Source organism: Lissotriton helveticus, chromosome 2_1 (genome assembly GCF_964261635.1).
Source record: "Lissotriton helveticus chromosome 2_1, aLisHel1.1, whole genome shotgun sequence".
NCBI classification, from domain to species: domain Eukaryota; kingdom Metazoa; phylum Chordata; class Amphibia; order Caudata; family Salamandridae; genus Lissotriton; species Lissotriton helveticus.
Window position 1 is genome coordinate 1,947,653,926 of NC_136059.1, and position 14,272 is coordinate 1,947,668,197.

At 48.3% G+C, this 14,272-nt stretch overlaps 1 protein-coding gene across 3 annotated transcripts in view; it reads right to left on the minus strand.

Moving 5' to 3' along the window:
• OTUD4 (OTU deubiquitinase 4) overlaps positions 1 to 14,272 on the minus strand; it is a 442,490-nt gene that overhangs the window by 27,650 nt on the left and 400,568 nt on the right. For all 3 annotated transcript variants that reach the window (XM_078676880.1, XM_078676881.1, XM_078676883.1), the window contains one exon: positions 1,050 to 1,090. In XM_078676880.1, coding sequence (XP_078533006.1) covers positions 1,050 to 1,090 — 41 coding nt within the window. The remainder of the gene's footprint in view (positions 1 to 1,049; positions 1,091 to 14,272) is intronic.

Below are 14,272 nucleotides of genomic sequence, written 5' to 3' on the forward strand. Positions count from 1 at the left end.
CTTGACTATGTGTGGTATAGAACAGCACAGACCAGGTTTGTAACTTGGGAGTACATATTTTGAATTGGTGGCATGTATACTTGACTGTGTACAGGTATTACCATAGATATTGTGAATGTATTATTACTTACCTAAAAGCAGCCAAATGAGTGGTACTTTAATAAAGTCAAAACAAAATGAGAAGCAGGGTGGGTGGTCTCTTTGTATACTGCCTACCAGTGAGGCTTCAGATAGATCTGCTGGAGGTTAATAAAGTGCTTGCAAGTTTTCAACTCCTTTCTGACGTGCAGGAGCCAGCTGGACTAGTGGTAGGAAGACATTACCCATCCTAGGTACATGCGTAAGAGTGCTTGATATGTTGGATTGTGGATAAAACAGAGGTCTATTCATTGGACTTTTTTGGGATTTGAGTTATATGCTAAACTAAAAAAACAGTCGAGAAGCTATTCAGAAGTTGATAAAATAAGTGGGACATTCCCTAGCAATCAAAATTTTGCAGCCTTTAATGTGTTTCCACATGTTATATGTGCTAATTTTCAACACTTACAATAGTGTTCGCTGTCAATCCAGACAATACTATGCATGCCCTTTTCCACAGACTATGGTTGATCTGCTGAAGCCACAATTACCAGGTAAAGCCTGACCCTCTTTACACTGCTTTCTCTTAAAAAAAAAAAAAAAAAAAAAAGCAGGACCTTTCTTTGTACTTTTTTAAAGAAAGCGTGTGATTTCAGCAAATTATAGGCCCAAATCACATTTAGCTTAAACAGGCAAAGCTTTAAGCACCCTTACATTTCATGGATCTCTTGATAATCCCATATTAAAGATTTTTCAAAAACAGATTACATTTTGATCAGTTTTCACCAAAATTTTCACATCTCCAACATAAAGCTTACAGAAGCTATTCGGAATTTGGGAGGGGGGAAACGGGTCAAAAATGTACAAAGTTATAGGCCAAAAACTATTTTTAAATCACTAAAAGCCAATGTAACACAAATGCATAACTGGCAGTTATTTAGTACATCAATATGTTTGAAGATTTTACTTACCTTCAGGCCAAGGTTGAAGAAGAACTGAAGGATACTTTTATCTACGGTAAAACAACAAAAAACAAAGAGTTACTGGTCTTCAATGGGTAGTAAGAATCCTAAAGAATCAATAACCAGCCGTGCACAACAAGCCAGGTGTAGCGCTGACATATAAGGAGCATATTGCAGAAGCATTAACACATACATGTAATTATGAAACAGTAGATAAGCGATATGTTGGTAATGCATATCCAACCCAAAAAGGCGGGTCTGCAAAAATATTAGTGTGGCAATTGTAACGGATCGATCAAAGACCGTGTAGAACGAGAAAAGCATGAACCCTAACAGATGTAAAACAGTAGGTAACATACACATGTTCCCTCAAAATCAACTAATTTGACAATCCTCTAGGGAGAAATGTCATTACACATTGCATCATTCAGTATGCCATCTATACATGACAAACAAGTTACTTACCGTCGGTAATGATATATCTGTAAGAGACGTATATTAGTTATGAATTCCACACCTTAGAATTACCGCCAGGCATCAGACTGGATCCGGATATTTTTTTCCTCAGCAGTACCCCTGTGTGGAGTTTGAAAACCGTAAGAAATTCTTTAAAATTGCACTAACAAAAATGATTTTACTTACCTGTTTGCAGGAAATGTCCCAGAGCAGTATCCAGGTATGCTACTCCGAGTAAGAAAAGTAATCTCAAAAGCAAATTACCTGTAATTTTACTGAAAAGCCCATTCAAGTCTATGTACTGCATTTACCAAGTATTGCATTTCTCTGAACCCATACTGTAAGTAAAAGCAAAGTGCATACACTATTTCAACTCAAACGGTTTACAAACTGCATTACTACTGTAAAGTATTTATTGCTTACCTGTGTGTGAGAAAGTGCCATCTTTCTTGCATGGTATACCCCCACTTTTTGCCGAATTGCTGATGTGCTTTGACAGTGTGTCCTCGGCTCCTGCCAATCAGGTGCCCAGGGCCGGTGTTCCTTCCCTAAAACGGTGTTGAAAACAAAACCCAATTGGCATCTCTGGCCACATGTCAGCCCCTGATAAATGGTACCCTAGGTACCCAGGGCATTGTGACCAGACAGGACCCCTAAGAGCTGCAGCACTTATTGCAATTAGTTACTTTATGCAGGCTGAGTGTCTTGGTGCAGAACTAAACAAAGTCGACATGGCACACATCCCTGGCATACATCAGTCACCCCTCTAGCTGGGTGCACTATGCCAGTGGTGTCAGCACAGGTGCATGAGCCCTGTGCCCCTACAGTACCCAGGGCCATTCCTGGGCACTGTAAGTGCAGTGATGCCATTAAGAGTATATGGTGCTGGGAGGTTGTAATTACGAACTCCACAGCGCCATGATGGCTACACTGAAGACTGAGAAGTTTGGAACCAAACTTCGCAGCACATTAAACCCGCACTGATGCCAGTGTGGGATTTAATGCCAGATGCACGACAGAGGGCATCTTAGAGATGCCCCCTGAAACCTAACCAACTCCCAGTGTCCTGACTGCGTGGCTACCAAGGCTGCCACCACCAGACATGTTTCTGGACCCCTGGGTCGAGAGTCTGCCGCTCTGGGGGGCCTGAAACAATGCACATCCTGGGACGATGTGCCAAGCTTCCTCCCCCTGGATGGGCAGGGGAAGCTTCAAAGGCATACCGCCTTTGTGACCTTCTCCAGGCCACTTGCTGTACTCAGCAACAAATAGTTTTCTTACCTGTCGGTATAGTTTTGCAGCTTGAAGATCTTTCTGGATTCACTATGCTGTGCATTATTCCGCGGTCTTGTGGTTGGGTCCGGAATCGTAGTCTTTTCTTTGGTTTTTTTTGTATCCCAGGTGGGCGTCGGCGTCACACCTCTCTGGGTGTATTTCCGGTGACGTCTGCATGCTTCCTGCGGAAGCTCCCACTCTTGGGCGCCATCTTCGGATTCTTTTTTTTGTGTTTGTTCTGTTTCCGAAGTTATGGCAATGTTCCATTAAGTAATTTTCCGCTTTTAACCTTCAAGGTGTTTTGTTTTAGTATTGGTCTCTGTTTTAACCACCTTTTCTCTCTCCAGCCTCATCTTTCCGGTGGAGGTGGGTGGGTTCGCTAGTGAATCCAGAAAGATCTTCAAGCTGCAAAACTATACCGACAGGTAAGAAAACTATTCGTTTTGCAGCGTGAATCTTTCTGGATTCACTATGCTGTGCATAGACTTTGTAGCGGTTTCTCATTTCTGTGGCGGCTGGGTGGAAGATGGGCGTTGGTTATTGAATATGTGTTGAAGCACCTTTTGTCCGACTTGTGCTTCCCTGTTCATCTGTATATCCAGGATTAGAGATTGTGGAGTGTGAAGGACAGTTGCAGGAGCTTTCTGCTGCTTATTACTAGCGCGTTTTTTAAAGGATTACACTGTATTGCGATTAACAGCAATTTTAATAATATTGTGTGCTCGTATTTTTTAGCTTTTAGTTTACCCGCTCTATATTGCACATAGCACTTACCTGCCCAAGGTAATCCCCCCGGTGCTGCTGGCGTCTTGAGAGCCTGTTTCATCTGGCTCCCCGCAGTCCCAGTCTGGCGAGGTCCGTCCGTGCGAGCCGAGCCGCCATTGTTGCCTTGTAGCTGTCTAGTCTTTTCCCCAGGCCCAATCAGATCAAAACAGATGCTGACGCGAGCGCGCAGCGGACGCGTGAAGCGGGCGCGACGGTGGCGCGCCAGTCGTGCCAGAGTCCTGCCCGTCTGCGCCCGTCCGTGCTAGGGCCGCGCTCAGTGCCAGCCATGCTGCCGTTCCGGTAGTGGTTGGTAGGAACTCTGGTAATGCTGCCTGTAGGTCTATCCAGTATTCGTCGGCGGAACTCCGACCTACTGTATTAGAGAGTCAGACCAAGGGTGGGATTTGTTTGGCGGACTCTGCTCGCCCCCTGTCCGAGTTTTTGAAACAGGGTACAATTCCGTGTGGCTTACTAAATGTAAGATCATTGGGGAAGCACAAGATAGAGATTCAACTGGCACTTAAGTCCCATGACCTGGATATTCGGTTTATGACAGAGACCTGGACTCTTCCTGAATGTAAGATTGACCTTGGCCTTGCATGCCCCCCTAACTACAAAATTCTGCATAAACCTAGAACGAGTGGTAGGGGTGGTGGGTTGGGTCTAATTTATAAGGACTTGCTCAAGCTTGCCTATTTAGATATTGATGAAGTGCTGGGTTTTGAGTGCCTGGGTTTCTCGATTACTAACTTGCAGGGTCAGACCATAACAGGCAATATTTGCTATAGACCGCCGGGGGCGCTCAACCAGCAACAGCAGCAGGCGTTGCTGGAGATGTTGACGAACATGAGCACTACCCATCGGAGATTATTGGTCCTTGGTGACTTTAATCTGTGGTATAATGGTAAACTGGACTCAGCTTTTTCTAACATCATTAACTCCTGTGAGGATCTGGGCCTGGTTCAATCGGTATCGGAGGCTACTCACACGGGTGGCCACACACTTGATCTTATTCTGTCAGAGGTAGATCTCTCTATGGAAGAGATTCTCCCTATGGACTGGACTGATCATTTTTTGATCAAATTTTATATTAATGATGTCATTCAAGCTAATTGTGGTAGTAATCAGGTTGGTGGGTATGTTGGTAGAGATTGGAAAGCACTGCTGCGGAAGAAGGGTGCTAAGCAGTTGTTTCAGGGACAGGACTTCTCCCCGGAGGTGCATGTGGAGGGAAACTACTCAGCCCTCTGTGGAGAAATTATAGCCGTCCTGGATAGTTTAGCCCCTCTGAAAAAGCACTATAACAGGGGTAGAACATCAGCCCCGTGGTTTAATGACAACTTTAAGCACCTTAAGAGCGAGTGTAAGCACTCAGAGAGGGTGTGGAGGCACCACTATGAGGCCGGAGATAGAGCTTCTTGGAGAACGAAGCTGGCTATTTCTAGGAAAGCGATTAAATCTGCGAAGGCAGATTTTTATTCGAACCAGATACTGAATGCCCCCAATAGTACAAGGAGCATTTTCAATATCCTCAATAACCTGACTAACCCTGACTGTGTTAAAAACATAATCCCTCCCACTCAGGCACTTTGTGATGATTTGGCGGGTTTTGTTCAGGAGAAAGTCAATAAAATTATTGAGGAATTAGAGAGTACCATAGGGTGCAAGGAAGAACGAAGGGTGCCTAATTTAGAAGTGGGTGACCAGGTAGCAGTCAACCCAACGAACATTGTAACCAGTGCCGAGAGAGGTAAGGACTTTCAGTTAGATGTTTTTCCATCGCTAGATATGAAAGAGTTCCGTAGCCTTGCGATGGCTATATCCTCGGGCTCCTTACTGGATCCATTACCTTGCAAAATATGGAAAGCATTCGAGGACGAGTTGTTCCCCTCTCTTCTTCGGATTTGTAACCAGTCCTTTAGTGAAGGACAGGTTCCTATACAATGGAAACAAGCTCTGGTAACGCCATTGCTGAAAAAGCCCTCCCTGGACCCTGAATGTGCCATGAACTATAGGCCTATCTCTCAGTTGCCCTTTCCAGCGAAAATTAATGGAGCGAGCTGTGAGTCGTATCCTCTCCAACTACTTGGAACATCACAAATTGTTGGAGGATGTCCAATTCGGCTTTCGGCCTGCTCATGGCTCAGAAACGGCCCTAGTGACGGTAATGGATGATCGTCGGATGCGTGCAGACAAAGGGCAGGCGACGGTACTTGTACTGCTTGACCTGTCTGCCGCATTCGATACAGTTAATCATCTCACCTTGCTAGATAGACTGCATGAACTGGGAGTCACGGGTTGTGCTTTGAAATGGCTTGGGTCGTTTTTGATGGGTAGACAGCAAGCGGTATCTCTTCCTCCGATTCAGTCGGCATTCTCCAATGTCTCGCATGGAGTGCCTCAAGGCTCGGCTATCAGCCCTATTCTCTTTAACCCCTTCGACGCTCATGACGAGCTGGGCTCGTCATGAGGTAGCCTCCTCGCACGCTCATGACGAGCCCAGCTCGTCATGTAAAGTGCACTTTACAAATTCTCAGCGTACGGGCGGAATTCCGCCCGCACGCATGCGGTTAACGCTTACATGAAACCCTTGATCGCGGTAATTAAACAATATAACATCAACATTGTTAACTATGCTGATGATACTCAGCTGATTCTTTTCCTGGAAGTAGAGAATTCAACTTCGGTCGAGGAGTTTCATAGTTGCCTGCGTGATACGGCTGTGTGGCTGAGGGAAAATACGCTGCAATTTAACGCCTCGAAAACGGAGGTGTTGTACTGCTCGACGCAAAAGATCCCTCTGACGTTGCCCTCCAATTTCTGGCCATCGGAGACCCCCAATGCAGTCCGGCCTGTACAGACAGTGCGCAATTTGGGGGTGATGGTGGATGACAAGTTAACCATGGAGGTGCAAGTGACTAAAACCGTGGGCTGCTGTCTATCCATCATCAGATCCTTGCGCAAGATTCTCCATCTGCTCCCCCCCCCCCCCGACGCACGTAAGCTAATTACTCAGAGCACGATCCTCAGTAGGCTCGATTATTGCAATGCCCTCCTGCTCGAGTCTCCTAGAACTCTTTTGGATAGGTTGCAAAGAGTCCAGTCTTCGGTGGCGAAACTGGCGCTTGGTTGGCCTAGGGGATCTTCATTTTCGCGGGCTCTTGCCGAGCTTCACTGGTTGCCAGTGAAGCAGCGTATTCAGTTTAAGTCACTCTGTATATTGTTTAAATCCTTGCATGGAGCTGGCCCGGTTCCCCTGCAGAACAAGTTTGACTGGTATGTTCCTACCAGACTGTTGCGTTCGGCTGAAGCAAAGCTGGTGAGGGTACCAAGATTTAAGAAGGTCAGAGCTGGTGGTAGGTCCTTCGAAGTTGCAGCAGCCAAGTTGTGGAATACCCTTCTGCTGGAACTCCGGCAAATCAGTGAACTCCTCCAGTTCAGGAGGAGGTTGAAAACATGGCTATTTCCCACACTATAGCCTAGTCTCAGCAGTTGTGTCCTGTGGTATTGTCATTTCTGATCCCTCCGTATCACTGTCCCAACCCTTTCTCACGCCAGGATGCCTGTCAGGTGATTGCGCGCTCTATAAATTCAATAAATAAATAATAATAAGTAGTGCTTCGTGAACGTGTGCACCGAAGCCCATGTTGCCGCCAGGCATATGTCTTGTATGGGTGTGTTAGCCAGGAAGGCTATTGTAGCACCCTTGTAAATGTAAATGTAGTTGAGCTTATATAGCGCACAGCTACCCGCAGTGGGTTTCCCGGCGCTTGCTTAGGGAACCCTTCCTGGTATTCCCCTGTGAGATAGCAGGGTATCCACAAGGTGAAAGTCAGAGATTAAGCAAGCTATTGCCCAGAGTCGCAGAGTGTGAACCCGTGAGTCGAGGAGGCACCGGGGTGAGAATTATCGAGTCTGTGGAATTTTTAGCCCAAGACCCGCCGAGGCGGGGAATTGAACCCTGGTCCAGGACCGATCTCAGCTTCCGGGTCTGCTGCCTCTATCCCCTGAGCCACACTTCTCCACACCCTTTTTCCTAGTGGAGTGGGCACTTGTCCCCTCTGCTAGTTCTTGTCCTGCTCGCTTGTGGCAGAGCTGTATTGTTTGCGAGATCCATCATGCAATGGTCTCTTTGGTTACTGCTTTTCCTATGAAACTGTTGGCGAATGACACAAAGAACTGTTTTGTTTTTCTGTGTCCCTTCGTTCTCTCAATGTAGTGCATGACTGCCCTTCTAGCGTCGAGGGTGTGCAGAGCGAGCTCTGCACTAGTGGCTGGTTTTTGGAAAAAGCTCGGTATCTGTATATTTGTATGTAGGGTTCTTGTAGCGTTAGTGCCTGAAGTTCGCTTACTCTGCGTAAGGACGTTATTGCAACCAGGAAAGCGGTTTCATTGTTAGCATCTCTAGGGAGGCTTTGTGAAGTGGTTCAAAAGGCTCTTTCATGAGTTCCGTTAGGACTATGTTCAAGTTCCATGCAGGTGGCGGCACCCGTTTTGGTGGTGCGATCCTCTTTGCTCCTTGCAGGAATCTTTTCACCACTTGTGATGTGAAGAAACTCTTGCACGTTTCTCCTCTTGTGTAAGCGACTATCACTGCCAAGTGAACTCTTAACGATGATGAACTAAGGTCCCTCTCTAGCAGGTTGCTGTGGTGTTGTCTGTTTGTATCAATACCTTGTGCTTGTACAGCCTCGTTTGGAAAGCTTTCAATGCAAGGAAGATTGTCTTCAATTCCAGGTAATTGATGTGCTTGGTCGCATATGCTGGTGTCCAAAGTCCTCTCACTTTGAGTTCCTTCATGTGAGCGCCCCATCCCTTCAGGGATGCGTCTGTGGTGATGGTCACTGTTGGTGTTGGGGGCGTTAGAGGCTTTCCCCATGTTATGTTCTCCATGTTCCACCATGTCATTTCCTTCTGCACTGAGTGCGTTACAACCACGAGATCTTCCCAACGGCCTGTAGCTTGTGACCATTGCCCCTGTAGCCATTCTTGAATGGGTCTCATGTGGAGCCGTACATTTGGTACTAGGTGGATGCATGATGCCATCATGACCATGATCTTGCTCGCAGTCCTCACTGTCCGAGCTTGCCCCTTCTGGTAGAGCAAAGTTTTTCACTAGCGCTCTCGCCCTCTTCTCGCTGGGGACCACCTTGCCCTGCAAGGTGTTGATCTGTACTCCCAGGAAAATCTTCACTTGTTCCGGTTCCATTGAGGATTTCTTCCAATGGATGGAGAACCCCAGGTTTATGAGCGTGGTCGTCACTGTTTGTGCGTGCCGCTTGTATCTCTGGTATGAGTTTGCTTTTACTAGTCGGTCGTCCAGGTAAGGATATACGTGTATTCCTTTCCTTCGTAGGTGTGCTGCGAACGCTGTGAGGCACTTTGTGAAGACCCTTGGTGCTGATTTTAGCCCGAAGGCTAGTGTTATGAACTGGTAGTGGTTTTCTCCGATGGTGAATCTGAGCATATGCTTGTGCTTTCTGTTCATTGGGATGTGCAGGTAGGCATCCTTGAGGTCTATTGTGACCGCGAAGTCCCCGATTTGCAATTGCGGGAGCACCTCTTGCATGGAGGTCATTTTGAACGTTTGCGTTCTTATGAATTTGTTCAGGAACCTTAGGTCCAGAATGAGTCTACTTTTGGTACCAGGAAGTACGTTGAGTATACACCTTTGTTCCTTTCCCTGAAGGGTACTGGTTCTATGGCCTGCTTCTGCAGGAGCTCCTTTGCTTCTTCCTGAAGACGCTCTAGTTGTTTGTTTGCTAGTGGTCTTTTTGGTTTTCTGCTTGTTGGCCTCCCCTCCAACTCTATGCAGAATCCGAATTGGATGATGTTGAGAATCCATTTGTCTGATGTGATTTCTCTCCATGTTTGGAGGTAAAATCTTAATCTTCCTCCCACTGGTGTTATGTGGTCGTAGGTGATTAGTTTGTGTAACACTTGATCCCTCTGTACGTGCTGCACCCTGGGATTTTTCTGTGGGTGGGCACACAGAGTTTTTTGAAGTCACTTAGAGGCGGGCTGCTGACCCCCTCTTTTATTCTGTCCACGTCCATTTCCTCTCCCTCGAAAGGACTGGCCTCTTGGCTGGTACTGCCAGGACTGCTTATGCTGACCATGCTGAACTTGTGTGTCTGCCTGGTGCGCTTGTTGGAAAGCCTGGTGTGATGTACCTGGCTGGTTTCCACCTCTCCCGCTGGGTCTTCGTGACGGGGGGCCCCTTTTGCCACCTCTGAACTGCAATGCTCCCATGGACCTTGGCATTTTGTTATCCTTTTTCAGTTGGCTGAGCTTCTCATCAAAACTGGTGCTCCAAACAAGGTTTTGCCGTTGAACGGTGTGTTCAGGATGCTGTGCTGCACCTCGGGCTTGAAACCTGAAATCCTGAGCCAGGCTTGTCTCCTCTCAGTGATGCCCATCATCCTGAGCCTGCTGGAGGTGTCTGCTCCATCCAGGGCAGTCTTGAGGCAAGAATTTGCAGCGTTCTTCCCCTCATCCACCAATTTCTCGGCCTTTTGCCTGTAATCTTGGGGCAGGTCTTTCAACAACTGACCGAGCTCCTCTATGATCTGGTACATGTGCCTGTTGATCAGGGCGTTGGAATTCACCATGCGCCAGTGGGTTGCGGCATTCCGTTCAATCCTTCTGCCCACCAGGTTCATCCTCTTGCTTTCCTTATCTGGAGGTGGCCCAGAAGTAGTGGGCACGTTTGCCCTCTTTCTTGCTGTGGCTGTGATGATGGAGTCTGCTGAGACCGTGCCCTGAATGTAGGGTGGGTCTTTTGACAAATGTTTGTATTTTTTCTCCGTCCTGGGGGTGACCGCCTTGCATGTTGCGGGCTCCTTGAATGCTTCCCTTCCCTGAGCCAAGACGCTGTAGAGCATGGGGAGGTACTGGCTCTTCGTTTGGGTGGGGAGCAGTGTCTCTAGAAGGAAGTCTGCTTTCTGCTTCTCTTCGTCGAGCTTGAGCCTGAATGCCGCTGCCGCAGTCTTTATCACCAAGTTGTAGGCCCCGATGTCGTCCGGCGGCGAGGGCCTCGAGGGATATGTGTCGATGGCCTCCTCTGGGCTTAAGGTGTCGACAACCAGATAATCCACATCCTGTGTTTTAGAGGGAGCAGACCCGGGGTCCGTCCTGCTGTCCTCTTCCTCCTCATAGTCGTAACTATAGTAGGGACTCTCTTCCTCTTCCTGGTCGATTTCCTAGACGTCAGCCGCCTGTTCCTCGGCGTCATAGTCTTCCTCCTCGACCACCTCTACAACCTGTGCCTCGGATTTGTGGGGGATCGTGTAGACCTTCATCTTGGCGTCGAACGATCCTTTTCGGGAACGTTTTTCGACGACTTTTGCTGTTCAACAGCCCTCGGCGCCGGGGACTCCTTCTCAGAGGATCTGCTGGGCCTGGATACAGCAGCGGGCCCCGAAGTTTTTGGCGCCGGCGCTTTCGAGGCCTTGCCTTTGTTCTTTCGAGACTCAGTCTCTCGGGTGTTTAGGGGCCGTAGAGTCTCCTACCTTATCAGAAGTCTTGGTATTATCGGTCTCTACGAACGTGTAGCGGTCGTCTTCGGCGGCGGCGTTGTCCTCTTCCTCGGAAGACATCCCCAGATCGTAAAGGGATGGAGTCGGGGCTTTGCCCTGCAGGGTGGCGTGCGCTACCCTCTGACTCGCTCTCACACGAAGGGTCTTCGGGGTGAAGACGGAGCAGGCGTTGCAGTCCTTGCTCCCGTGGTCGACCGGTAGGCAAAGGTTGCAAACCGGGTGCTCGTCCTTCTGCGCGTACTTGTGGTGGCAGTTACGGCAGAACTTGAAAGGCGTGTTGTCCATCTTGAGCGCTCAGGGGCCCCCTGGTCGTGCGTTTGTCGAAGTTCTCGAAGTTTTCTCCTTCTCCTTCGTCGGACCTTGGTTGACGAAGTCTCTTGAAGTCTTCTGAGTTGTTTTCCTTCCAATTTCTGTATTCTTCTTCTACTTTCTCCAAAAATGTCTGGAGCCCAAACGGGAACGATCCAGACCCGACCGCGGAAAAAAGAATCTGAAGATGGCGCCCAAGAGTGGGAGCTTTCGCAGGAAGCATGCCGACGTCACCGGAAATACAACCAGAGAGGTGTGACGCCGACGCCCACCTGGGCTACAAAAAAAAAACCAAAAAAAGAAAAGACTTCGATTCCGGACCCAACCACAAGACCGTGGAATAATGCACAGCATAGTGAATCCAGAAAGATTCACGCTGCAAAACTGCCCCCACTGTTTCTGACCCCCACTTTGGCGGGAAGACAGGCAGGAAAAACAAAAGAAGGAAAGGGGGTGTGCCAGCCTCTGCCAACCCCACCCCTCAGATGGAAGAGGCGAGGGGAAGCACAACTCCGGGCTACCGCCATCTTGAGGATGGGGAGCCCTGCCCAATCAGAGCTAGGCTCCTGCCCTCTCCCACAGGAGAGGAGCAGGATAGGAGGTGTACTCACCCCAGGACAGGGACCTATTGGTCCCTGCCCTTACCCTACCTGTAACGGCCCTAAATTTAGTATTTAGGGGCACCCAGAACCTTCCTTCCTCAGATACCATTTTGCAACAAGAAGAAGAACAAGAAACAAGAAGACCTGCCGTGCAGCTGCTAACAAGAGGACGACACCAACTGACTTGGCCCCAGCCCTACCGGCCTGTTGATCCGTGAACCTGCTCCTGCTAAAACCCCGGCGCCTCCCTGACAGCAACCTTGAAAACCCCGGAGGACCTGCCTGCCTTGCTCATATAAAAACTGGGACTCCCATGAGCAGTGGTTCTGCTCAAACAGCAACAACCCCTGGTGCCAGCCAGGAACCGCAAATCCAGCACACTCTGCACCCGCTGAGCCCAGCCAGTGCCTGAGTGGGAAAGACCCCGAGGACGTCCCCCCGGCGACTGTGACCCGGAATCCAGCGCCCAAAGACCCTCCTCAACCATCCTGACGACGTCTGCAACCTCACAACCAGGGACCCCTTCAACCGCGACCTGCTGAGGGTAAGATTTCCAGTCGTCCAAAGACACCCCTGCACCCGGCGACCCACGGCCCACTGCCCACTGTGCCCAACTCCTGGGTGTAAACCTATCCTCCAAGTTCCTAACTTACCTCTCGAAGTGGTGGTCGCACCTAAAGAATCTCCGTCCCCGAGCCTGCAGCCTTTGTTCAATTTCCAAGTCTCCGATTGAATAACATTGGGCGCCCAATGGCCCAAAAGCACCCTGCACCCAGCCGCCCGAGTGCCGTTGGAAGTCCAGCAACTACCCTACTCTACTTCCCCACTTGCCCTGTGTAAGTGACCAGGAGCTCAGCTCCCACAGCCATGTGGCCTGCCTGTTAGCCACCAACCACAGGCCCCCTACCCTCCATGGGATAACATTGGGCCTAGTCTCTCTGCACCCGGCTGCCCCTGTACTGCTGAGGGTGTAACAACTGTACCTACCTGACTCTGGGAGACCCCCGAGTCCATGCCCAGAACCTTAACTCTGCCAGTCGAGTACTTACCCAAAAGCCATTAACTCACTTTTCATCCATAGGGTAACATTGTCTGGTTACATTCATATATTCATCTAAAATCAGCCGAACAACGCATTACAAATTACTTACCTGTTATCAGGAGAGAACCCAGTGCTGTATCTTTCAGCCCAGCACTGAACCTGAAAAGTAATTATAACCGTGATCTACTGTTAAATCAATTTTCCTCCGTAGGCAACTATTGTTTGGTTTTCACCCAAAAATCTTCTAAGTGTCCAATTTCCAAATTCACAAATATTCCTTAAAAATCGCCTGTCGGACAAACACATTATTTCAATTGTTTACAGGAGATGCACCAGTGCTGGATCCAGGATCCAACACGAAGTAAGAAAAAGCAACATAAAGCAACGATAACATTACTTACCTGCTAAGTAAATTTCCTCCCATAGGACAACATTGGTGACTATGTGAAAAAGTTTTATGTGTCAACTTTTAAAATACAATAATATTCCTTAAAAATCGCAACTGTAACCAAAAGACTTTTACTCTATTGTTTACAGGAGATGTCCCAGGACTGAATTTAGGATCCAGTCCTGTGGTTAGAAAAGTAATCCATAAAGTAACTAATTGCATTTAACTAGAAATTCCCATTGGGCTCAGTGTAACATTGTTTGAAATTGTGTTGCCTATTGCAACAACTGTAGCTATTGTACTCAAACGTCTATTGCCTATTTGAAAAGTATTTAAAGTAACTCATTCTGAGAAAGTATATTTTGATACCTACAAACAATTGGCCTAGAGATCAGTTCTTGAGTGTGTGAGACCATTTGCTGACTGAGTGTGTACAACAATTGCTTTACACTGTCCTCTGATACTGCCATACTGCTCGACCACAATACCACGAATAGAGAGTGAGGGGCTATCTAACTTTACCTCTGCCTACCTTTGGTGTTCCACTGGACTCTGTGCACACTATACCTCACTTTGGTATAGCATGTACAGAGCCAGCTTCCCACACTACCTGCCTTCTGGATCTCATCCTGGGTCCCGGTGACAGCCTCATGTGTGGCGTCGATGGAGGCTCCACGGGATTAGCTCAAGGTGTTGGATGAAGCAGAGTCAGCGCCGGACTGGAGCCAGACGGCGCCAGAGGGGACTCCAACTGCACTCTTCCCTCTAGGGATTGCGCCGGCTTCGAGAACCTTGGCATCGGGAGAGGCCAACAAGAGTAGCATTTTTATGAGATTAGAACGGTTGTGCTCATTGTA